We start from the raw sequence: 25,211 nt of genomic DNA, 5'->3' as shown, positions 1-25,211 counted from the left end.
GTCACTTATTATCCCTGACGGTTTCTTCCCTCTGGGAGGAAGCAAAGAATTTATCAACTCTGAGACTTTCTTTGTCTTGGGAGAAAGCAAAGCTGGGAGGAAAAAAAAAAAAAAACCAAACTAAAAAGAAAGAATGAAGAAGAGGTAATTTTCTGTTTCTCCATCTGTGTGGGGCTTGAAACTCCAGAAAAATTCTGTGACAGGCTGGGAAAGAAGTGAGAATGTTCCTAGGGCCACACCTTTGTAATCTGCAGTGCATGCTGCCCCCTCCTACTCCCAGATAACAGTAATTGGTTTCAGTTCCTGTAGGTTTTCCGTGTCTTCAGTTAATATGCTAATGAAGGAATACCTCTTGTTTCATGTGCTTTTTGGAGATGTCTCCTCATTTAGCTTGATTTTCAAATAGACTTAAAGCAGAGAAAATGTGCGTGTGTGTATTCTTGTTAATAGCAGCAGATGCAAATGTACTTCCAAAGTCAAAATACGTTTATTTTAAGCTTACTTATTAAATGACCAATTAAGTTTCCAAGTTAGAAGAGGTGACTGATGTAGTTTTGTGGATGAATGTGTAACTGTAGCACCTCTTGGGAAGTGCTCTTTCTTTTTTTCAGAGCTCTTTCTCCTGATGTTGAAAAAGAAATACAAGTAGGGCATAATGAGATCCCCAGTGCTTAGAGCTGGGATGGGAGGACGAATCACAGAATTACAGAATCATTAATGTTGTAAAAGACCTCTAAAGTCACCTAATCCAACCAGCAGCCCTTCACCAGAATGCCCACTAATCTCAGTGCCGCATGCACATGGCTCTTGAGCACCTCCAGGAATGGTGACTCCACCACCTCCCTGGGCAGTCTGTGCCACTGCCTCACCACTCCTTATGAGAAGAAAATTTTTCCTAATTTGCAGCTTGAACCTCCCCTGTTGCAACATGAGGCCATTCCCTCTTGTCCTGTCGCTGTTACCTGGGAGAAGAGGCCGACCCCTACCTCACTACAATCACCTTTCAGGTGGTTGTAGAGAGCGGTAAGGTCTCTCCTGAGCCTCCTCTTCTCCAGGCTGAACAATCCCAGTTCCCTCAGCCCACAAGGCCTGTGCTCCAGATCACTCAAAAGCTTTGAGTCTGTGTCTTAGTTAATGGGGTTCCTTGGGAATGACTGGGATTTACTAGGCAGTAAACACTGTAATAAGGGTAGTATGGAAGGATTATCAGTAGGGTTTTAAAACACCTGCTGGCAGTCAGTTTGCTATCCAAATGGCTGTGTCCAGCTTAGGGCTTAGCACTGAATTCATCAAGAGATAACTTTAATTCTCGTTCTGTTGGGTAGAAGTCCTCTGTGGTGGTCCCAAAGTGGTAAGGGCAAGCTCACCATGACATGCTGTAAGTAAGGACTCCAGAGCTTTTCTTTAGATAAAACTTCATCTCCTATGCCCTAAGATTTTTCTTAGACACTAGAAACATATGCAAAAGCTGACTGTTATATGCTGAGTATTAACAGAGTAGGAAATGAACTATGATGATGAATCACTGTGGGAACAATAAAAGTTATGGTTAACGGCCTTCAACAGTAAAGTAGAGGGAGAAGCCAAGGAATGGTGACGTTTTCATATGGACAGATATGCAGTGGGCAGTGCTGCCAGACACTTTAGTGGATCAGTTCATTCACACACTGATCCTTAGCACAAATGAACAGAAGCATCAACTTCTTTCCCTATAAAAACTAAAGCAAGCATCATCCCCTTCCCCACACATGCATAAGTGCAGAAGAGGAAGTGGTTCACAGAACACTGAAACTATTAAGTGTGAAAAAGATATTTGGGTAAGAGTGGAGGCAAGCAGTGTCATGCTGGGTAATGCTGGGACATCTCCAGCTCTGGGCAAGAAAAGGTCCTCTGCAGGCATTCACCAGCCCTGAAGGCCCAGCCCAGCCCTGGCTTGTGATACGTTAATGAAATGAACGCTTGGCATCCAGCTCTGCAAAAGTCAGCTTGCATAATTAAAAGACATTAATGTAGACATATACACAAATGTGCTGCAGAAGGGGCCATGAGCTGGTCCTCAGCTGGACAGGACAAGCTGAGCAGACCCTGCAACTTCTGGTGCCAGGAGGAGGGAGACAATGTCCCCTTCCCACCTCTGCTGCTCTGTGTGAGTGTCCCTTTGACCTCTGTTAGCAAACTGAGTTAAGCTTGGAGAATATTAACCCAATTTCAACAACTAAACAAAAAAAAAAAAAAAAAGCTTTTAGTATGTTTGAGAACAGAAACATCATCCCTTCAGTGAGACAGAAACCAACCTTCTGGCCAGACTGAAGCAAGAGAGAACTGGGGTAAAGAGGGAGTGCATTTGTCCCTGGCCAGCTCTGCCATCCGTCTGTCTTCCCTCTGAGAAGAAAAGGTGCTAACAGCATTAATCAGCGGGCTGCTGGCGGGGGCCCAGGCCTTCCAGTCTGTAACTAAGCAGAGTGCTGCTCATTGTAATGGGGCCCCACTGTATCCCCGCTATGGCAGCCCTGCTGGTATTGTGTGCAGTTCACTAAGCCACATGGCTCCCTTTCTAAGGCTTCTTCCCAACAGAGAGCACACTTGCCAATTCCCTGCTACTGTGTCCTTCTGCTTAGTTGGTATAATCCCTTAGAAGTGGACATCATCAACTCATAGAGGTACAAGCATTTATATTTTACATCTCCCTTTCTCTTTACCTGCAGCCACTGTGCAGGGTATTTGGACAAAACCAAAGGGTGATCACTGAATCACAGAATGGTTTGGTTGGAAGGGACCTCACAGCCCAACCCATCCCATCCTCTGCTGTGAGCAGGGCTTTCCCCCACCAGCTCAGGTTGCCCAGGGCCCCATTCAACCTGGCTTTGAGAGCATCCAGGGATGGGGCACCACAGCTTCTCTGGGCAGCTGTGCCAGCGCCTCATTGCCCTCTGGGGAAGGAATTTCCCAGTAATACCTAATCTAAATCTCCTCCTTTTAGTTTAAAGCTATTCCCCCTTGTGCTATCACAAAACTAAAGTTCTTCTAAACTCTGAGGGTCATTGGCAGAGTTACTGTAGGTTAAAGACAAGAATGTGCCACACAGGTGTAAGCTTCAGAGGACCACCGCAGATGTGACATGCAACATTCTTGCGTTTTGCTTCTGGAGAAATTAGAGGACTAGTTACTGTAACTGAATCCACACTGGAAAATCTCAGTCTCACTGACTCTTTCTAGGAGAACATAATCAAAAATTGCCCAACAGAAAGGCACAGCTGGAAAGCCTAAGTAAAACTTAAAGATCATGGAATCATTGAGGCTGAAAAAGACCTGTAAGATCATCCATGCCCACTGTGGTATTTCAGCAAACACTGTTTTGTACTGAGAGATCAGAAGATATGTCTGTCTTTAAATAAATATATATAGCTGGAAAAACACCGAAGTATGATCGTGGCTTCTTGGTGCGTCTGATGTCATTCCTCGATACACATCTGAACACACACACAACCCAAACATTTCTCATGCCCAACTTTGGTCTGCTCCCTTCTCTGCAATCTCCCTGCAGAGATGCTGGCACAGCTGTAGGTAATCTGGATGCATTGCTATAAATTCTTCATTTTCCTGTGGACTTTCTCAGTAACACTCTGAAGTTTTTGGACACTAGTGGTTTTTTATTTTGCGCTGGAGCTGTTTTGGCAGAAATAACCCAATTCGTTTGTAGATCTGCTTTAAAGGAGAGTCACCCCGAGCCATCAGAGTAATGCGACTACTGAGACCGCAGGCGTCTTTAAAAGCACCCTTTTATCATGTTGCTATTAAAAAGGAAAAAGGAAATTATTTCTGCAGCCCGAGCACGATGGGAGCACTCGTTATCACCTCCCGACCCTACCCACTTCAGGGAAAGGCCGATAGCTCTCGTTGCTCGCTTCCCTGGGGCGTTTATTTTGCGTAAGGGCGAGGGAGGAGAAAGAGGGGACGGAAGGAAGGCTGGAAGCCCGCTGCCCGGCCGGAGAAGGGGGTGGGCAGGTGCCCGCAGGTGGATTCGTCACCCGGCCCCTTTCAGCCGCTCCCCCGCCGCCTGACTCCTCCCCGACCCTCCGCTGCCGCCGGCCCGCCGTGCCGCGTCTGCTCCGCGCTGCGCTCCAGGTAAGCGCGGTGCTCCCCGCCCGCGGGGCCGGGCGGCTGGGGGGGCTTCAGCCGGGGCTTGGCTTTTGGGGTGCGGAGGGTTCCGACGTTACATCCCCATCGTGCCGGGGTGCGGGGTAGCGACGGCTTCTCCCGAGGAGGGATATGCCGCGAGGCAGAATGGGGCGGGATAAGGTGGCTGTTCCGAGGTGTCAGAGCGTTGTCGCTCCTATGCAGGATAAACCAAAGCAGAGTCAAGTTCTGGGGTCTCTTCGTTGTGTTGCTGCTCTGTGGTTTCTTGCAAAAGTGCCAGTTTCTGGATACGGGTGTCATAGTTTGTCCATTCAAATTTTGGAAGGTTGTCTCTGTTGGTAGATTCCTTCCTGCAGGAATCATAATATTTTTACATGTTACTGGGAAATTCTTTCACTGAGAGCTTGGTGAGGTGCTGGCACAGCTGCCTAGAGAAGCTGTGGTGCCCCATCCCGGAGGTGCTCAAAGCCAGGTTGGATGAGGCCCTGGGCAGCCTGAGCTGGTGGGGGGCAGCCCTGCCCACGGCAGGGGTTGGGGTGGTGTGGGCTGTGAGGTCCCTTCCAACCAAACCATTCTGTGATTCTGTGTCATTGAGGCTTCCAGGCCAGAGCTTGGAGTGCTGTGCTCACCCCCCTTCACGCTCCTTCCGGCGGTCCCATTGAAGCTCACACCTCTCTGCACCTTGGGTTTCACCGCAGGTTTGCAGGGCCGAGTGTGGGTCGGTGAACTTGACAGACTGCTCTCACACTGAGCCCTTGTCCTGGGTGTCCCCGTTTGCCCTGAGTAAAGTTACACTCACGCCTTCAGCGCATTACAAAGAGCCAAAGGAAGCAGATTCGCCTACTGGGACTGGGTTGCATCGAACGAGGCAGCGGAATGTGAGGGGTGAGACAGGCACTGTTTGGGGCATTGGTCAATGAAATGGACAAGGTGCTGCTACAGCTGTGCTGCTGCATTAGTGCTCGTCCCATGTTGTGAGCACATGCATCCTTAATGCAGTCTCTGGCAATGAGGGCTTCAATGTGGTGAATCCAATCCCCTAGCAGGAGCTGGCTTTTCTTCCTCTGATGGTGACAGAACACTGGAACAGGCTGCCCAGAGAGCCTGTGGAGTCTCCTTCTCTGGAGATATTCAAGACTCATCTGGACACTTTCCTGTGCAACCTGCTGTAGGCAACTGCCTTTAGCAGGGGTTTGAACTGTCCAGAGATCTCTTCCAAATCTCACAATTCTGTCATCTGCTACAGACCCCTTTGTTCACAGCTTCTCATGAGAGTGGAAAAGTCATGATGGAAAGCTGCTGATCTGGGCAAACACCTAAATATGTCAGTTTTGTTAGCTTTGCTACTTTTTATTCATTTTTCAGCAGCGTGGCTATCTCCTGCTAACTACGTCTGCAAGCTCAATCATTTGCAATTTGGCTATGGCAAACAAGTGTTCTTGCAAGCTTCCCAGCCCTGAACCGCCAGCAAAGTCTCATTTCTGCAGACTGAGATGTGCATTGTGCTACCTGAAGTTGAGGTTGTTTGTTCCTCTGTGGAGGGAAGTGGGCAGAATCATAGGATGTCAGAGATTGGAAGGGACCTCAAAAGATCATCTAGTCCAATCCCCTGCTGAAGTGGAAACACCTAGATTGGGTCACACAGGAACACATCTAGGTGGGTTTTGAATGTCTCCAGAGAAGGAGACCCCACAAGCTCTCTGGGCAGCCTGTACTACTGAGGAAGAATGCATCCAAATGCCAGGCAGACAGTTGCTGCGTCCTTTAGCAGCAAAGTGATTTGTGTGTGTGAGGTTCTGGGTGCTGTGGACACTAATCTCAGCTACAGCTAATAACTGACCAAGCTCTACCATCCCAGCATATCTGGTTGTTTGGACTCTTGCCCTCTCTTGTTTTGGAAACAGCTTTTTATAGGGTTATAACTCTTCTGCTGCTCAGTTAGACAACACCTTTTCTGCTTCTTTTCCCACCCCACAGTTCCTAACTTTTATTTTTATTTTCTATATACAGCCAGCTATGTATTTGTAATAGGCAGTTTCATAATAATGCTTTTTCAGGGCATCACTCACAGTATGACTGCTGCATCCCATAGCTGCTTAGAATGAGACTGCTATGCCCTGAGCTTTATCTTGTGTAAGTGGAATGAATCTCGGTCTTCTGACCTTGGGAATACTGTTGTATCATGGACTTCATTTGAGTTCCTGGTAGTGCTTATCAGCAGGTACTGTTTTTTAACACCTGTTGATAAGTGGTTGTATGGCTTAATGATATTTTTAGGAGCTAATCCGGAATAGCTCCAAAGTTACTTCTTAAGAAATGTAGGAATGCCAAGGTTCAATTGTGGCAGAGACTTTCATGTTAATATTTGCATAGTCTTACATAGTTCTCTGCAAGGCCATAGGGTCACTGAATATCTTGTGTCGGAAGGAACCTGCAAGGATCACAGAGTCCAACTCTGGGCTCCATACAGCACTACTCAAAATCAGGCTTTATGTCTGAGTGTGGTGTCCAGATGACTGTTTCATTTTTTTTTTGTCCAGGAAGCAAAGGTATAAACTGCACAGTATGTGGAAAGATCTTGTAAGTAAATTTAGAATTGTCTCTTTTCTTGTTTGTCCCCTTACTGTTGCTGTTGGCCTCCTGTATCCACTGAAACTTCTTGGATGACGTAAAGCAGTTGTAATAGGCAGTTATATGTGTTATAAACGCATAACAGTATGCTGCGTTTGTAACCTTGTCAATAAAAGGCTTAACATGTTGACTTGTTCTGAGTTAAGGTTGAGCTTTGTGCTGAGATTATTGCATTGCCATTTTAATGGGTATGCTGTGTTTCTTTATCAGGGTAACAAGGACGAATGTTTATTGCTTATGACTTGGTATCAGTGTTAGTCACTGCTTTATATGGATCATTTGGATGCTGTTACGCTTTCTCTTTTTAAAAGCAGATCTTTTCTCTATGCTTTTCGTTTTTATTTGTTCTTCTCCCTTTTTCCTTGTTTGCATGCATTTACTCTAATGCGTGTTTAGCTATCAAGAACGAGTTTTGGATTTTGTTGCTTGCTTTATTTTTTTTAGTTGATGATACCTATAATAGAACTAGCCAAACAGCTACTAAATTTCTTGTTCAGGAAATGGCATTAGATATGTAGCAAAATAGCATGGAAATACAGGACGCATACTGTTGTCTATGTATCTCTGCTTCAGTAGATTTCTGGATTTGACATTTGGACTAAATGATCTTAGAGGTCTTTTCCAACCTTAATGATTCTATTATTTATGGTGTTGTATTAGGATGCTTGAAGGTGTCATTCCATCCTGTTGACATACTTGTTCAAGCATGAAAACAACTTATAGCTATCTCTTTATGAAAGCTTGCAGAAACCAAGGTAGCTCGTGGTGTTTGTAGAGCACTGCACCTCTGGAGCATGGTACTGCTCCTAATTAACAGTTAGAACATGATGTGTAATAAAGAAGGAACGTTTTTCATTTCTTGCATGAAAAACCTATCAAATTGTAACTTTGTTTTACATATGCAGAAGTAATTTACATACATTTACTGAAAAACTTTTCTAAAGAAGTATTGGATTGAATTTGTCTGGGGTGAATCTAGTACTTTCAATTTTTTTCTATTCTGATATCTTTTATTGGAAAAAAGCTTATATATATATATATATATATATATATATATATATATATATATATATAATATATATATTTGTCAACCCTACTTACCCCTGACAACTATAATGATAATGCTCCTAAGGCACATGTGAAAAGAGGCTGTGATATTTTGAGTAATAGCTGCCTGCTGCGAGTCAGTGTATTGCAGTGCATTCATCTGTATGCCATGTCAGTGATGGCTGTACATTTTGTACATATGATTGTCCATCATTAGAAATTATGGCATTATTTCTTTACCTCAGAGTTCTGTAAGAAAAGCAAAACTTGGTTTTTGGAACTTCTGTGATACAGGTGTCCAAACACTCATTCTGTTCAACTTTGGAACAAACTGAAGGTTTTGAAACTCAGGGGTTTGAATGATGGTTCCTTTTCAATCCTTGGCTATACTTTTCCCAAAGTTGGAAGGTGCACGCATGTGACCTGCAAGGCACTGCCTCAGTGGACTCTGTCTTTTGTTCAAGGCTTTGCCCTCCTATGCCCTGTCTCTTGTTCTTTCAAGTTGCTGCAGAGATGAGCTCCATTTCTGTTTCCTTGTGTGAGGGTCCCTGTTAATTCCCCCATCCCCTCTCTCCCTGAAGGACTTCTGAGGTTTATTCAAATGTACCCAGTAACCGTGCCATTATAGCTTGTCATATGTTTGTTGATGAGGAATGACTGGAAGGGGAAGGAAAGTATAGTTTTGTGTTCTGACTAAACTTTGCCTCATCAACATAGCTTTATAACACTTTTTGTGTGTAATGTATTTAAATATCATGCGTGAGACTGAGACAAGCAGTGGACTGAGATAACACACCCATCCCTTCTGTCATTGTTGGGACAGGGACTGTTTCACAGGTCAGTTTGTTTTTCTGTGGCCCAGCTTCCTTATCTGTGAATCTGCTGCAGTACCCTTGGTTATTTGTAAAACATCCTGAACTACCTTAGTGATCCATGTTTAAGAAGACTAGATTATATTGCTATTGGATGTTACCCATTGGGTTGGTTTTTTTTTTTTTGGCTTTGAAGCATGTACAATGTAATAGGAATCCAATGGTTTCATTTTAATCTCTTTTTAACATCCTGGAAAATAATTTTGTGGAAATATGTATATGACTATATCTTATCTTGCCTATGTTTTATAGTGTGATAATCGAAATTCTGTTATTATCTGTTGCATGGGAAACAGATTCACAAGGACTAAGTTGGGAGTGGTAGTTACAGTCAAGATAAGAAAAAAGTCTCTGTTGCTTAGTTATTTAAAAAAAAAAAGAGCGAGGAAGCCTGTCACCTGCCAACTGGCAAAGAATTTCAAATTGTGCTATAGAAAATATTTGGAGCTTTTTTTTTTTTTTTAAATTGTGATTCCTGTTGGCTTGCCTCAAAATCACGTAATATTCTCTTCTGTCTGTTATTGCTAAACTTCTGTACCTTTTTTTCCCCTTCTTTTTCAGGCAACAAGGAAGAGCAGTATCTTCCCGCAAAGTGTTACTTGTTCTGTAAGTTTGGGCAGAACTGAGTTTACCCAACTCTACTATGAAGAAGTGACCAAGAATGGATGCGACATAAAACAGAAGTCATACAGACTTAGTCAGCAGTTTTGATGAACTGCTTACTGTAAGTAAGAATAAGACTTGTTTTCTCTTGTCTGCCATGCAAACATGAGTTCAATGGAGTGCTATTCTATTTATTTCTTACTGGTAGTACTAACAGGTATATACCATGAGCAGCCATCTTAAGCTGTTGTGAACTTGGCATGCTCTTCGGTGCTAAGCTGCTCTAGAAATTCACTTTGGAGATGTTTGCGGTTCAGTTCTGGGTGAGATAATGATCTAGGTGCAGGCTCTAAAAGAACTTCTTGCCTCAGGCTGAGCTGTGCTGTGTCTTTATGCAACTGCTGTCTACAGCAGTGGCCTTCAGCAGAGGCCTTTCTGTGCCCATGCGCAGGGCTTGCTGGAGCTGGAAAGCTGGAGAACTGTATTGCTCAGCATGTGACTGAGCCCCTTTCTCTGCTTTTCCTCATGTAGAGTAACATTATGAGAAGTCTCTGTAGATCTAATCATTAAAACGATTGCTTGTGGTGGTGTGTAACCTTCTTTGTTAGAAATATGGCAGCAAACATTGTTGCATGTCTTGTGTATCTGCAAATTGTTGGTTTTACCTAGCGTTAATGGTTAACTTTAAAATAAACTGCTATATGCTTGAAACACTGGATGCAGCTCTAACATTTGCACTGGTTTGGCTTGTTGTTTCCCAACTGTGTGTCTTTCCCCATTTTTGGTGTGGCCACAGCACACAACCAACACGGAAGAGTGAAAACGGCATGGTTTGCAGGGCTACCGGATGTAGCATTATTAAATGAGTCCACTGAATTTGTATTTCCTGATGCTTTGTTTGAGCTCTTGTTTCCGTGTCACGCGCTTCAGTGATACATGAGTAAGTGCCGAGAGAGAGGCGGGAGGAGCAGCTGGGTGCTGACAGCAGGTGGAGGCTGACAGGCTGCTGGATATCACCACTCCTGTGGCAGGAGCGGGCACCGCCGCCATCCTCTGGGTTTGCGTGATGCTCCTGTGGATGAATGCCTGCCACTGTGTGATCCACTGGGTTGTAGTGAGAGGCTATTGAGATCCAGTTTCAGGCTGTACCTTCATTTATACTCTCTCTCAAAAGACTTCCATATTTCTTTTTCCCCCTAATTTGGCATTTTTCTAAAGATTTAACTGATGAGAGAGGTGGACAAAGCTTTTTGGTTACAGTCATTTCCGTTATGACCACTTCTTGTTTTTTTTATAGGTTCAGTCTTTACGTCTAAACACTTGAATTGTTTCAGGACTGCTGTAAAGGAAAGATGACCTCTAGCGTAGTAAGTGAACAAAATGTTCCTTTCTGAATTTTTGTTTTTGTGAGGTTGTGTCTCTTTACAACTATTAGAATGCTGAAGGATGTGCTGGTTAGTAAGTCTTTAAAGAGGTGGGTAGAAGGAATTCTCATGCTTTCTGCATAATGGGAAAGATACACTGTAAGACAGGTGTAAGAGGCTTGAATTAATTAGCATTTCAAGTGCTCAGGTATTGATGGGACTAGATTTATGCTTTTAAACCGTATGTTTGAGAGAGGTTGGAATGGTTTCTGATTCATAAATCTCTTGCAAGATAAGTATTCTGCATCTTGTTGTAGACCAGGGTGTTTTGGAAATAGCTCAGGTGTGCCTTGCATTGCCATGGAACAAAATGGCAAGTAAGCCTTTTTCTTAAACCTGGACAGTTGAGTATATAAGGGCTGTTAGTTGTCAACATTTCTTTTGATGATAGTATTGCCTGAACCTTGCTCCTCATTTGTACTGATGTTCAAGTGAAATGACCAGTGCAGCTAACTGGTAGGCTGGGTTTAAGAATCCTTTTAAGGTTGAATTATTTTGGATCAGGAAATTGATCTTTTAACATGCCTTCAGGGCTCACTCTGTTGCTATCTTTATTATTCAGAGTGTGAGGTATTACGTACATGCTGTAAATCTCTTTCTCCATGTAAATCAGTGTGTTGGACACTTGCTAGGATTTTGGTAGGACAGGGGGGAATGGTTTTAAACTAAGACAAGGGAGGTTTAGGTTAGATATTAGGAGGAAGTTTTTTAAACTCAGAGAGTGGTGACACACTGGAACAGGTTGCCCAAGGAGGCTGTGGATGCCCCATCCCTGGAGACATTCGAGGCCCGGCTGGATGTGGCTCTGGGCAGCCTGGTCTGGTGGTTGGCGACCCTGCACATAGCAGGGGGGTTGAAACTAGATGATCTTTGTGGTCCTTTTCAACCCAGGCCATTCTATGATTCAGTACCTAGTAGAGTTCTGCATGGAGGTGGCATCTTAAATTTACTTTGTTCTAATTGCAGTCTTGCTTTTTTTTTTTTTTTTTCCCCTTTTTTTCTCATAACGTTATCATTTAGAATCCACCACCGTACTACGAAAATCATGGCTTCCAGACAGAAAACTGCTATTCTGCCAGGCCACAAGTAGGTGCTAATCCATATCCACAGTACTTTTCTACGAATGTTCCATCAGTGCCAACTTATATCCCAAGAGTTTCCAACCATCAGTCAAGCATTCCAGTAGCACCTCCATCCAGTTCGTCCAGGATGTGTTCATCAAGTAAGATTTGTTGGCATTTCTTCCAAAGTTAGACTTAATGTCTTCCAGAGTAAGATAAGAAATAAAAGTGGTCTTTCCTTCAGATTCCTGTATTGAGAGAATCTGTGAGGGCTGCTTCCTCTCTATAAATAAGGAAGTGATGGCTGGCTGTCGTACCAGGAACCTGAACAATTTGGAGGAAAGGTGGTGAAATGGAGAAAAATTTTATGAGCAAACACCACCAGTTTTTAAATTCAGTAAAATACACATAGCGCTTGTGACCATGCTGGAAATTACTTTATTTGTGAACCTAATTTCTCATTTTTATCCATACTTTCATTTCAGGTATGAAGATCGTAATAATTGTAGTATCCATTTTAGTAGTCGTCGTTTGTGCAATTGCTGCTTTCTTGATCTGGTATTTTGGTAAGAATTATTCTTTTTGTTGTTGTTCTGAAAAGAAAAGATGTAGTGCTCTTTTAAAGTTAGAAATATAGATTCTTGTCTTTCATTTTATGCTGAATTAAGGGCAAGGAAGTCTTTGTTACCTGTTTCATAAGAGATAAACTAGTGTGGCTTTTAAAAAAAGGCCTTAACTGTGGGATGTTTGTTTGTTTTTTAATAGTGCTACTATTGCTTTCTTTTCGTTTTGTCAAATGAATACATTTTTGACATCAAATGATGTCAGTTTTTTGCCTCCTCTGGAGCAGCTGGCTTTTCTGGAAAGCTACAATCTGTCTGGGAAAAGCTGAGGCAGTACAGCTCTATGTTGTAGTAGCTTTACTAAAGAGTAGCTTTACAAAGAATAGCTTTACAAGGGTTTGTGTTTTGGTGGCTAGCTGGCATGTGATTGTGGGCAACTGATCCTACAGTACATTTAATTTGGGAAATTAGTACTATATATTAACACTGAAATGAAACTGTATTCTAAATTCTAACTTGGCTTAGCTTCAAAGGAAGGAGATGAAGTAAATTCATATGCCTTAGCTGCTAAAGTTAAGGTAAATGATCAGTACGTATTTTACTTTGGTATATGGGACCATACTTAAAGCTGAACTAGTTTGCCTTTGTTTATTTGCTTTTGTGAGGCTTTTGATGCAAGTGGGTTAAAGTTGTGTGTGCCCAGTCCAAGTAACCACCGTAAGCTGGAACACAGGTGAGATGTTGAACTTGGACGTCAACTCCAACCGGAATGACTGAGCTCTGAAGCTGGGCTGCAGCAGTTATGTTTGGCTTACCCAAGTCGATTTTGTGATAACTTAATTTCCCTTTCAATTGAATAATTTTTCTAAGAAAATTGAAGAACAATTTGCTATGTTGTTAGGAACCTCTCTGTTCTCTATGGGAAGGGAAAGGAAAACAGAAGGTAGTTCATTTAAAATTATTAGGCAGCCACTTTGTGTTCTTAGATGTTGTTTTTTTTTTTAAACTCAGATTTATGCAGGGTGAATGTAGTCTTCTATTAAGCAGGACTGAAAACAACAAGGTGTGATTAATTTCTTCTTTCTTCTCTGCTTCGTTGGTGTGAAGTTGACTCCTTTCAGAAAACTTAGTAGAGCTTGTTTATTTGGGGGAGGCAGTGGACAAAATTGTCCATTCAGTCAGCTGCATCAATGAGTTAACCTGACAAGCAATGTGAAGGACAAAGCAATAAATCTTTGATTGTGTTGGGCGAGGTTTCCTCCCAGCTCTGAGTTTAAGAGTTTGCTGGTGCTTTGCTCTATTAAACTGACGTGTTCCATAAGGTGAGAGTTGGCGGTGATTGCTTGAGGCTAAGCTGATGTTCAGTCTGATGTTCAGTCTGATGACTTTGTTGCTCCTTTCAGTTGAGGATCGTTGTCTTGGATCCTTAATAGAGTGTGGATCTTCGGGAGTGTGCATTTCTCCCTCAGTGTGGTGTGATGGAATAACTGACTGCCCAAATGGGGAGGATGAAAACCGGTGTGGTGAGTACCAGCAGTCAAGCCAGCAGCAAGAGTTTTTGGTCAAATTCCTTTGTCTAAAGCTTGCTAAGTTACCATAGGGCCAGCTTAGGCTCAGCTGTATCTCTTAAATGGCTTGGGATGTTTGAATACATCAAATCTTATATCTGGATCTTCAGTTGGTTTCCGGTTGATTGAAAAGCTGAAGCAAAATGACTGGCTCAGAGTTGAGTTTGCTGGAGTTTTAGTATTTTAAAAACAGTTTCTCTTTTTATTTAATTTTCGCTTATGCAAATCTGAGTATGACGCTGGCTCTGGAATGAACTGTTGTTGTAGAACTTCAGGTGATAGTATAGAGCTTTTTCCACATATTTCACATTCCTCGTTCTCCAAATACTTATTTTCAGTTTCACATCTGCTTTGTGTAAGAAAGGTCTGATTAGTGTTTTTCCAACTCAAGAGCTGACAAGAAAAGCTGTGGTGAAGAGCTGGAATTGTGAGGTGAAAATGTCATCTGTTTGCCCATTCCAAAGGTCTGGCACTTGATGCTAGCACCTGTGTTGTGCTTATGCTGTTTGTGAACTCCTATTCTGTACTCCTATTCTGTCCGTGCTTCATGCAGTATTAGCTTTTACTGGCATGTGCTCTAACAGCTGTTCCTCTCCATTTAGTTGAATAATTAGTTTTTGGAGAAGCTTGCTCAGTCTGCTCTTTTACTTGAATTATTTTGCTTTAAATTCTTTTGCAGATAAATACACAGTGGGGCATAGAAGATTGCTCCTTGTTATGTTTTTGCTCTATAGCACTTGTCTGAAGCAATTTGGCACATTAAGATATAACAGAAATAGATTACGTCAGATTATATTTTATTTACATGTAATACATGGCTGTGTAGGTAAAAGATGGAAAATTGAGTATTGCAATCTTCTGCAGTGTTAGAATATGAAACAGTTTTGAGAATAAGAACTGAAATGATGAACACTATATTGCATACTTTCCCTTAAAATTTCTAGTAGAAACTGTCTACTTGATATTTACTCACAATTTGAATAGATGGCAGCATTAAATTAGCACCAGCTTGTGCATACAAATATCATGGGTGGCAGAACCTTTAAACAGAGCAGTAACATAGTGTTTGTGGTGTTCTTACGTTTTTGGGATTTGTTCTTTTCTTCCTTTTCTGGCAGTTAGACTTTACGGACCAAACTTCATCCTCGAAGTTTATTCACCTGTCAGCCAAACCTGGTACCCTGTTTGTGAAGATGACTGGACTGATGATTTTGGAAAGATTGCATGTCAAGACATGGGTTACAGTGTGTAAGTCTAACCTTTGTCAGTCTTTGCAAATACATGGAAAAGTTAATATTCCCTTAAATCTTGCAGTTTTTAAGAATACAAATCAGAAACAAAAAGCAGTTAGTGATCTAGCTTTGTTGAACTCAAGCGGATCTAATTTAACAATGATAGGTGTTACAGAATCAAAATGGAAGGTTCCTCTGACAGGTGATGTGTTTCTGGCATGCATGCAGTAGTTACTCCATGAGGTCACTTGTATGTTAACTCACAGTAATCCTCCAATGCTTGCTTCACAGTACCAGCTTGTTACAGTTGCCCAGTAACATCATTCTGGCTTAATTTGTCATCAGTATTACATGGAAAGCTTTGATCTCCTGAGGACACAAATAACAGATGCCTGTGTGGAAGATCAGCACAAATGTTTGTGGCAAGAATGCTGTCCATGTTCTCCATGCATAATGCTGTAGCCTGAATTCTTCTGCAGTTGAAATACTTCATGTTGCCTGTCTCTGATGTGGCAAGTGCTGTCTTCCAGTGTGTAATGTAATGAGGGCAATTAATTGCCCAGGCAGATCTGGCATGTGCACAGGCTGCCTGCAGCACTTGTAATTAAGGACTCTGAACCAGCAATAGCCAAAGTAGTTCTCAGACAGTAAGTCAACCCAGCAGCAATGTTGCAAGGCTGTTCCTCAGCTGGAAAGCCCTGCAGAGCAGCAGCATTTACTACCCCTGAGGCTGTCCCATAGAAATGTGTTTGCTAGAACTTATTAGACTTGAACTTCACTGTGCCTTGTTTCATGAAGGTGAAGAGTGGTACCATGTACACATAATAGATAACAATATTATTTTAATCTACTAATTAACTGTCTGGTGGGAAACTGAGCTTGAAAGATTTCTTTAAGAATCAGTCTCTGGCGCTAGTACTGCACCATTGGGTTCTTTCTGTGCTTAATACAGAAAGAAATTAATATTTTAGAATTGCCCTTGTCAGAAGCTGTGGCTTGGCACTATTTATTGTCATTTGAAAACCAAAACTGCTGGTTTTCTTAGTACGATCTTTCTGTTTTACAGAGATACATATTACTATAGCCAAGGAGTAGCAGCTGATGTCTCCATTAGAAGCTTTATGAAGCTAAATGCAAGTGCGGGGAATACAGACTTGTACAAAAGGCTGCAAAGCAGGTATTGTTGCTAAAAAAAATAATTTCTTTTTATCAAGAAATTCTTTTTATTTTTTCAGCTGTTGTAGGAGATATAGCCTGCCAAACAATAAAAGGAAAGAGACCTTGTTTTCAGTCTGCTTGCAGCAGCTGCTCTTCTCTGTATTTAAAAACACTTCTACTCTTCTTTTAAAAGTGCAGATGCCCTATCCTGTTCCTCTGTGCTCTTTGGAAGGTTGACATGTCAAAGTTGCATTAAACAAGTCTGAAGCCTCTTATTCGCAAACATGTAGATTGCTATACCTGAAAAGTTATTGTCTTACTCCCTTGTTGTTCAAATTCCTCTATGACTATTTCATAAATCAACTCAATTTTCTCTTATGCTGTTCTTTATCTTGCTCCTCAATAGGCTTACAAGCCTTATGTGCTGCCTGGCTGTACTGTGGTCTGCGGTCTTCCATGTGACAGTTTTGGCGAATGCAAGAAACGGTGAAGGCCAGATGGGTATTGGTAGGGTAGCTGGAGAGAGTGAAGAAAGGAGGAAGATGAGCATGAAAGCAGGGCATATAGCTGGAATGGGTAGGAAGCAGCTGGAGGGTGAGGGTGAGCTCTGCCCACTGTCTGCTTTGCTGGGCGTCGTAAAGCTTGTTTGCTCTTTTCTATTTCTATTGCAGTGATTACTGTGCATCAGGAAATGTGGTTTCTCTGCGCTGCATAGGTAAGTATATGTTTCTCAGACTTCCACTTGTTGATGCCTTGAAACACTCTGCCCATAAATCCTTTTGAATCTGCATGAATGATTGTTTGGTGGGAACGATGACTAAATTCTGTGCCATGGTTTCAGACTTTAAGGAGCAGAATGGCAGAGGAGACAAGGGGAATGTTAGGTCCCCAGCTTTGTCTTTACTGTTACATGTTCCTTTAAACAGCTTGCCCCATGATGAGCTCTGTAATCATTGCTGTGCGATGTGGAGGGAAGTCTTTGGTGCGCTGACACATGGCCATCCGGTGGTCATCGCTGTTCCTCACCACAGTGAGGTGACCCCTGGGTGTTGCCTGTCCTGTTGCATGGGGGTGTGTGTCTGTGTGGCTCAGCAAAGACACTCAAAGGCCAGCGTTCAAGGGTGTAACAATCCACCCTCTCACGGTTCACTTCTGAAGTGATGAACTGTGATGCACAGCTACCAATGAGGAGGGCAGTGTGAAGGACTGGAGCCTTGGTCCACCCTGTCCCCATGAGTCCGAGCACCGTAGAGCAATGGCTGGGCTGTGGCATCAGCTCACAGCAGTGCAGTGGATGTGGTCCATGCTCCCTTTCTATTGAGCTTTAGTGAAGCCTGCGATGAAGAAACCGCCTTTGAAACCAGCTCTCTCTAATGCGTGTCTGTGTATGCCTGACCCCTCAGAGTGTGGCCTGTCCACTAACAGCAGAGCCATCATGGGCAGGATCGTGGGTGGCAGCATGGCGACGCTGGGGCAGTGGCCGTGGCAGGTGAGCCTCCATGTGCAGGACACCCACATCTGTGGAGGCTCCCTCATCACCCGTGAGTGGCTGGTGACGGCAGCCCACTGCGTGGAGGGGTGAGTGCCTTTATTTCCTCATGTCTTCATGCCGCAGGGGAGTAAAGCCCAAGCCAGTATTAACCATAGATGTATGTATACCTATCTGGGGAGCACTTTGTGTAGGCTTCGAGGAGAAGGAAGGCTGGTATTTTGTCAATTTTTAACTTGAAAGCAGAAACTTAAAGGACAGTTAAGTGTATTTATGTTTAAAGGCAGCTGCTTTTATTGGAGGGAAAACCCAGTAAGCAAAGACATTTTAACGGTTGGTTGAATCACAGTTTGAGGCTCAGCCAAGGGAAAATAACTTTGTCCTTAACCTTGAGAAAGGAATGTGAGCATTTAGTTCTATGTGAAGATCTTATCCCTCCTCTGTTTTCTACTGTGTGCTCCATAATATACAAAAGTGTTAGGAGTGGTGACCAAGGTGTAGCTGGGTTTTAAGATTCAGGTTAAATTTGGTTTTCTTTGCAAAGTGGTTGTCAGTTCTGGGGGGGGGGGAGGGGGGAGGAGATCTCACGCATATAGAAAGTCCTCTATGGAGCATGTGGGAATTGTTCTGGAGCACAGAGACTGATTAAATTATACCTAGTGAATATGCCTGATGTTAAAAACAACAAAAACCCACCAAACAGCCACTTAGCATTTTCAAGATAAATTCCTTCACTAGATTACATTTTTGCTAATTCTGGTTTCTGCTGCCCTTCCATGTTTTGGGTAGCACACGAGTGATAACACTGACATATGAGACTTCAGAAATAACACCTTGATCCCTCAGTTGCTGAAATCAATAAAGAGGCTTCTGTGTTCCAGTCTCAGGCTATAATTTGCTGTGCTGAGTGACAAAGGGGATTGGCAGTGATACTTAACTTACTTCAAATAATTTTTGTACACTTATGAAACTGGAGTCAAGCTCTCCTGAAGTTAGATGGCCTGTACCTTGTCTTTTAGGAAAAAAAAAAAACAAAACAAAGCAAAAAAAAAACACCAAAAAACCAAAAAAAAACCAAAAAAATCTTGTGGTCAGTTTTTGTTAATACATTTGCATTACAGTAAAAGTCATGCTGCTAAAGTTGACTGATGAAGGGAGACTGGCCAAAAATAAGACACGAGTTACTGTTTGCTTTTGCCTTCAGAAGTGGCAGTCAAATACATACGCATTCTTGGTCATGGATAGTAAAAACAATTCTTGGAAGGTTGAGTACTGTATCCAGTTCTGGGCTTCCTGGTACAAGAAAGACAGGGATCTCCTGGAGAGAGTCCAGTGGAGGGCCACAAATATGATAAAAGATCTGGAGCATCTTCTGTATGAGGAAAGGCTGAGTGACCTGGGTCTGTTCAGTCTTGAGAAAAGAAGACTCAGAGGGGATCTGATTAATGTTGATAAGTATCTTAAGTGTGAGAGTCAAAAGGACATGGCCAACCTCTTTTCAAAGGTCTGTGGGGACAGGACAAGGGGTCTTGCCATAAGCTGGAGCATAGGAATTTTCACACCAGTATGTGAAGGAACTTGTTCACAGTAAGGGTGATGGAGCACTTGAAGAGGCTACCCAGAGAGGCTGTGGATTCTCCTTCTCTGGAGATTTCAAGACCCACCTGGATGCCTACCTAGGCAGCCTGAGGTAGGGGACCTGCTCTGCAGAGGGGCTGGTCTGGATGATCTCTAGAGGTCCCTTCCAGCCCCCACAATTCTGTGATTCTGTGGTTCTGTAAGCTGAGCTTCTCTGCCAGCGAAGCAAATCTTCTAACACTTGTTTTTTTTCTGTAGACAACTTGCTAATGCATACGTCTGGACTGTTTATGCTGGGATTCTGAATCAGAATGAGATGCAGTCAACGTCTGGATACAGAGTGCAAAAAATAATTTCCCATCCAAATTATGATACAGATTCTAAAGACAATGATGTTGCCCTTATGAAGTTAGAGACACCGCTGACTTTTACTGGTATGTATTCTGCTCTTCTTAAGGGGGGTGGGGGGGAGGGAAAAAAGCAGGGGGTAGTGAGTATATCTCTTAAAACTTCCGAAGTTGATCAAGAAATCCTTGTAGATACTTACGGGAAGAACAAAAGAATATGAGTAGTGATACCTTAATGTGCCCAACCAACAAAAAAGCCCCAATCCTCTAAAACCAACCGAAACCTCTGTTCCAAGTTCTTGATCAGATTCCTTGTTTTAAACTAAAAAGGGAGATTTAGGTCAGATATTAGGAGAACAGTGAGGCGCTGGCACAGCTGCCCAGAGAAGCTGTGGTGCCCCATCCCTGGAGGTGCACAAGGCCAGGTTGGATGGAGCCCTGGGCAGCCTGAGCTGGTGGGGGGCAGCCCTGCCCACAGCAGGGGTTGGGGTGGCGTTGGCTTTAAAGTCCCTTCCAACCCAAGCTGTTCTATGATTCCCCATGTTAGCAGATTGGTAACAGTTTTTTAATACATAAAATTGAAAAGGGATTTTCTTAAAAGTGGGGATGCTTCCTTGTAAGCAAGCCATAGAAACTGAAATATAAAACATTACTTAAAGTACTTCATATATATACGTTCTGTGTGTGTGTGGGTGCTATAATTGCAAGTCTTGTATTTCAGTGCATCAGCTTAAACTGACTTGAGATATTCTGGAGGTTGTCTGCTTGCTAGAATGTTTGAAATCTTTTATTTCACCCTTCTTGTATACAGGCATTGAATCCCACTTGCATTAGTGATTATTTTCAGCAGGATTTTGCAAACAGGATGAAGCTAGTTCTTGGAAGAGTTTCTCCTCTGTCCTTTTTTACTGATCACACAAACTGTTGTTAATTGTTGCAGGTAGCCAGGTTGCTGGTTGAATAGAGCTAGACACACTAACTGTGCTCCTTCATCACTTTGAGGTCAGAATGCAGTAGTCCTCTAGGAAGGAGCAACTGCTTAGCTTTTCACTGCTGCCTGCGTTGCAGGGTATTGCTTAGCTGCAATGGGGGTAAAGTACAGAGAAAAGAGCACAGCATGTATGTACTTAAGGCAAATGCTGGTCATTGTGAGTAATGTTGTATCCACTTGTTTCGCATTATGCCGGGACATCTGGGGCTAGACTGTCACTGTATTTGCTTTGTAGATAATATACAGCCAGTTTGTCTGCCTAACCCGGGATTGATGTTCGAGCCTAATGAGGAGTGCTGGATATCTGGGTGGGGAGCGGAGTATCAAGGAGGTAAGCATGGCTCTGACACATTTGGGTCTTCTACACAGCCAATTCTCTTCAGACTAGATCAATTTGTGGGACTTGAGAACGGAAAAAAGAGGCAATATCAGAAAGCTGAGAGAGCTGGGGCTGTGCAACCTGGAGGAAAGAAGGCTCTGGGGAGACCTGAGAGCGGCCTTTCTGTATCCAAAGCGGAGATATAAGAAAGAAGAGGACAGGCTCTTCAGCAGAGTCTGTTGTGACAGGACAAGGGAAAATGGTTTCAGACTAAGAGTGGAGATTTAGATCGGACATAAGGAAGAAATTTTTTACTATCAGGGTGGTGAGGCACTGGCACAGGTTGCCCAGAGAAATGGTGGGTCCATTTCTGTCATGGAATGTCAAGGAATGTCATCCTTGAAGACATTCAAACTCAGGCAGGATGGGCTCTGAGCAACCTGATGTAGCTGTAGGTGTGCCTATTCATTGCAGGGGTGGGGTTGCAATAGATAGCCTTTAAGGGTCCCTTTCGTCTTAAACGATTCTGTGATTATATGAAGTTTGTGGTCTGGGGTAGGGACAGGGCTGCTGAATTTGGGATTTGCTGCCGCCTAGTGCCGGACCGCGAAACTGAGGAGGACTTTTTCATTCATTGCTTTGTTCACGTGCTTTTAATAGCCCTACGGCTAATATAGTTGCTTGGGCTTGTAGTAGGCAGGTCCTTATTATCTTGACTTACAGTACACTAACAGCAGTGCAGAGTAAACAACCCCTGGGAAAGGAATTTAAATGTGAGGGTATTTTCTGCATGACGGGCTGTTCATCTTAAGCATCCATCCCTGAGTTTCTCATGATTTTATTTTGTCTTGAGTAATGCTAGCCACTGAAATTTGTAATAGGAATGTAACCTGATGCTTATTCTAATATTGTCTTTGTTTTTATGTGTTTTCATGCTTGTTTCAATTTTAGGTAAAACAGCAAGTGACTTGAATTATGCCAAGGTACTCTTAATAGAACGTTCTACATGTAATTCTGTCTATGTCTACGATGGCATGGTCTTGCCTACAATGGTCTGTGCTGGATATTTAGAAGGAGGAATTGATTCTTGTCAGGTAATTATTTCTAACACCTAACAGTGATCTGGTTGATTGTTTTTGTGCTCTTATTAGTAGGGATTTTATCATCAGTTAATTCCAAACTGATAGAATTTTTAATATGTTTCTAATTGACTGATATGACTAACAGTTTAGTTGGGCTTCTAGTTTATTTTGTGGCACATCCTGTAGCAGGGAGAGCTTTTTGTCATGCTCTACATGTCACAGGGGGCCAGTGCTGAGAGGCTGAGGCAGTCTTTTTATATGTACTTCAAGGATGTTTGGTAATCTCATACTTGAAAATGAACAAATGCTGTTTGTAATCACTACATTACTGCAGCATTATGCTTGTGAACAAGAAAGTCAGTAAAGTCTGTCTTGTGTAATGCTTTGGGCAAACTATTTTCATTCCTATGGCGTATAGTCTTCATTTAATACAGTAATTGCCATAGTGTTTTATTTTAGTTGCTCTTTTGCAATAATGTTTAGCTCTTTTTTTTTGAAATCCAACTCATATTCCAAGGGGGAATGGTTTTAGACTGAGACAGGGGGGGTTTAGGCTAGATATGAGGAGGAAGTTTTTCACACAGAGGGTGGTGATGCACTGGAACAGGTTGCCCAAGGAGGCTGTGGATGCCCCATCCCTGGAGGCATTCAAGGCCAGGCTGGATGTGGCTCTGGGCAGCCTGGTCTGGTGGTTGGAGACCCTGCACACAGCAGGGGGTTGAAACTGGGTGATCATTGTGGTCCTTTTCAACCCAGGCCACTCTATGATTCACTGGTGGCCAGTCACTAACAGTGCACCAATGTTTTGTGCAGGGTGACAGCGGAGGTCCTCTGGTAACAAACAAGAACTCGGTGTGGTGGTTGGTTGGAGATACCAGCTGGGGAACTGGCTGCGCTAGTCCCAACAGGCCTGGAGTTTACGGAAATATGACTGTGTTTACAGACTGGATTCATAAAAATATGCAGGTAAAATGTTTCTATCTTTCTAAATGCCCCAAGTGGTGAAACTTGACTTTAATCATTTATTCCATTCAGTTATTGCATTGAGAAGCATCCAAGCAATTGATGAGATGGTCTGTCAGCACAGCTAGAGCCTTTGTTTTTTGTTTGTTTGTTTTTAAACAGGCCAACAGATGACAACGCCATTTCTCATTCAATGTTTCTGAGAACAAGAGAAAATGAAGCCATGGGTGCCTGGGATATTTATTCACTTTTACAAATGATTTTTCTCTTTGAATTTTTTTTTTTTTTAATAACATGAAGGATTGCACGCTGGATTATGTGCTGGCTACAGTGACAGATTTTAGTCAGTGAGGGAATATCACAGTAAGCACCTTTATTGATGGGGTGCCTCTCGGAAAGTCGTTCTGCTAAATGCTTGCTGAGATTTTTTTTTAGCTGAGTAACTTTCACTTGGTAATCAGGTGCAGGTTTAAAATAGAAATTTTAATCACAACTTCAGATTTTTGTAGCAGGGTTCTGAGACAGTTGGTTTTGTGGGGTTTTAAATTATCTGTCAAGTAATGTGAATATTGAATCTCTGAGCTGCTGGCTGGCAATGTAAGAAGAAATGAATGTTTTTTGGTATATATGAAGGGAAGTTTTCATGCACTATGTTAGTAGAGACACAGGAAAAAAAAATTACAAACTGCATATTCAGGTAGTTATAAATCCTCAGGATCACGACAGCCGTCATCCAACTCAGATTGCTCCAAGTAAGATCAGTCTGATCCTCTCAGTAATTAAAAAGTGCTCTTCTGCCTCGGACTGCTCTGACTCCTGAAAGGGCAAGACCTGCCATCGCTTGTGATACAGGTGACGGAGAGGAACGCTCCAGAGCTGCAGCAGAAAGGAGGCAGCTGAGCATCCTGCCAGCGAAGTCCCCTGCCACGTGCATCCAGAGGATGTGATGCTGCTCCGTGGGGTGTGCTGCAGGCAGCAGACCTCTGGCTGCAGTGCCCATCTGGGGACTGGGTGTTCTGGATGAGGAGACACAAGCCTGTGTTTCTGCCTAACCAGATGAACTACCTCATTTATTAAATTTGGCTTTTAGTACTTTAGGGCTCTCTTTTAGGTATCTGCATGATGTTTTTAGCAAAATACAATGAGTATCAGAGTGCCACTTCGACTAAGATTTGGAAAATAATTTATAATCATAGGACAGAGGATCAAAAAGCCATAACAAGTCACTTTTATTAAGAAGGATAATTTTCTTGAAATAAATGACGCTAGTTGTGTTGGTACTGAAATGCAATTACCTTGCATGGAAACACTACACCAAATAAAAAAATATATTTTTTTTTACAAATAATTTTCCTTTGTAGCAGTTTGTTTGTTTGGGATGTCTTGGAAGCAGTTGCTAAACTCAATGTCTGAAATCTTCTGAGAAGAAAGAAGAAGCAGGACGAGAAAAAGCAAGAGGGTTATCTTGCTTAACTCCAGAGTTTTTTTAACTCCAGAATTTCAGGTTCCTGAGTAAACCCAGGGGAACAGAGCTGGCTGTTCAGGGATACTGGATATCTTCAGGGGAGGGGGCTGCCAAAATCACTTGGGCTTATGAGATGGAGTTAAATGGGGAAGTTTAGACTGAAAAGCAGTGGGATGAGGGAATTGCACCCTAATTTGTTGTAACTCACACTGCCCAAAGCAGTGTACCTGCCTGTTTACTCTAGGGGTATTTCCAATAGCACATGATTGTCATGCGCCCCTTAGGGGATACCATGAAGTTTATAAGTTTAAAGCACATTCAAAATAAAAATTAAATGTGTTTCAGTGTTATGGTATCAGGTTTTTATAGGGCTTGTGAGCTGCTGTGCTGCAAGTCAGTAGCAGTAGTAGATGTGGAAAACTGTTGGTAGTGCTTAACAAGGTTATAAATGCTGCATGCTCCAATGGGTTGAGCTCTGTGCTGCAGAAGTCAGCACTCTGTTGCTGTCGTGTTATAAAGAGAAGGCTTCTCTTGTAACCTTGGGAACTGCTACATGACAAACTGGAATAGGCACATTTTTTTAGCAGAATGCAGCCAGCCCTCACTCACTGCACAGAGTATAGTTTTGCCCGTTAAAATCTCCTTATGAAAGATGTCACAATTATGATGTGCAGTATTGCG

The 25,211-nt window shown here is 42.7% G+C and overlaps 1 protein-coding gene across 2 annotated transcripts; it reads left to right on the top strand.

Annotated features, from left to right (window-relative positions):
* Positions 1–3,939: 3,939 nt before the first annotated feature.
* TMPRSS2 (transmembrane serine protease 2) lies at positions 3,940–23,353 on the top strand. 2 transcript variants are annotated; one of them, XM_048966925.1, is made up of 16 exons: positions 3,940–4,125; positions 6,678–6,717; positions 9,249–9,411; positions 10,588–10,657; positions 11,735–11,936; positions 12,261–12,341; positions 13,742–13,861; positions 15,025–15,154; positions 16,205–16,315; positions 16,968–17,011; positions 17,700–17,874; positions 19,622–19,797; positions 20,937–21,032; positions 21,972–22,114; positions 22,916–23,068; positions 23,228–23,353. In XM_048966925.1, the coding sequence occupies exons 4-16, from the start codon at positions 10,643–10,645 to the stop codon at positions 23,237–23,239; spliced, it is 1,458 nt and encodes a 485-aa protein (XP_048822882.1). In that variant the 5' UTR covers positions 3,940–4,125; positions 6,678–6,717; positions 9,249–9,411; positions 10,588–10,642; the 3' UTR covers positions 23,240–23,353. The 2 variants fall into 2 exon arrangements, with proteins under 2 accessions (XP_048822882.1, XP_048822872.1); XM_048966915.1 differs by lacking the exon at positions 6,678–6,717.
* The last annotated feature ends 1,858 nt before the right edge of the window (positions 23,354–25,211 follow it).

This window comes from Lagopus muta, chromosome 1, assembly GCF_023343835.1.
Source record: "Lagopus muta isolate bLagMut1 chromosome 1, bLagMut1 primary, whole genome shotgun sequence".
Classification (NCBI taxonomy): domain Eukaryota; kingdom Metazoa; phylum Chordata; class Aves; order Galliformes; family Phasianidae; genus Lagopus; species Lagopus muta.
This window is presented reverse-complemented; position numbering and strand designations above follow the sequence as displayed.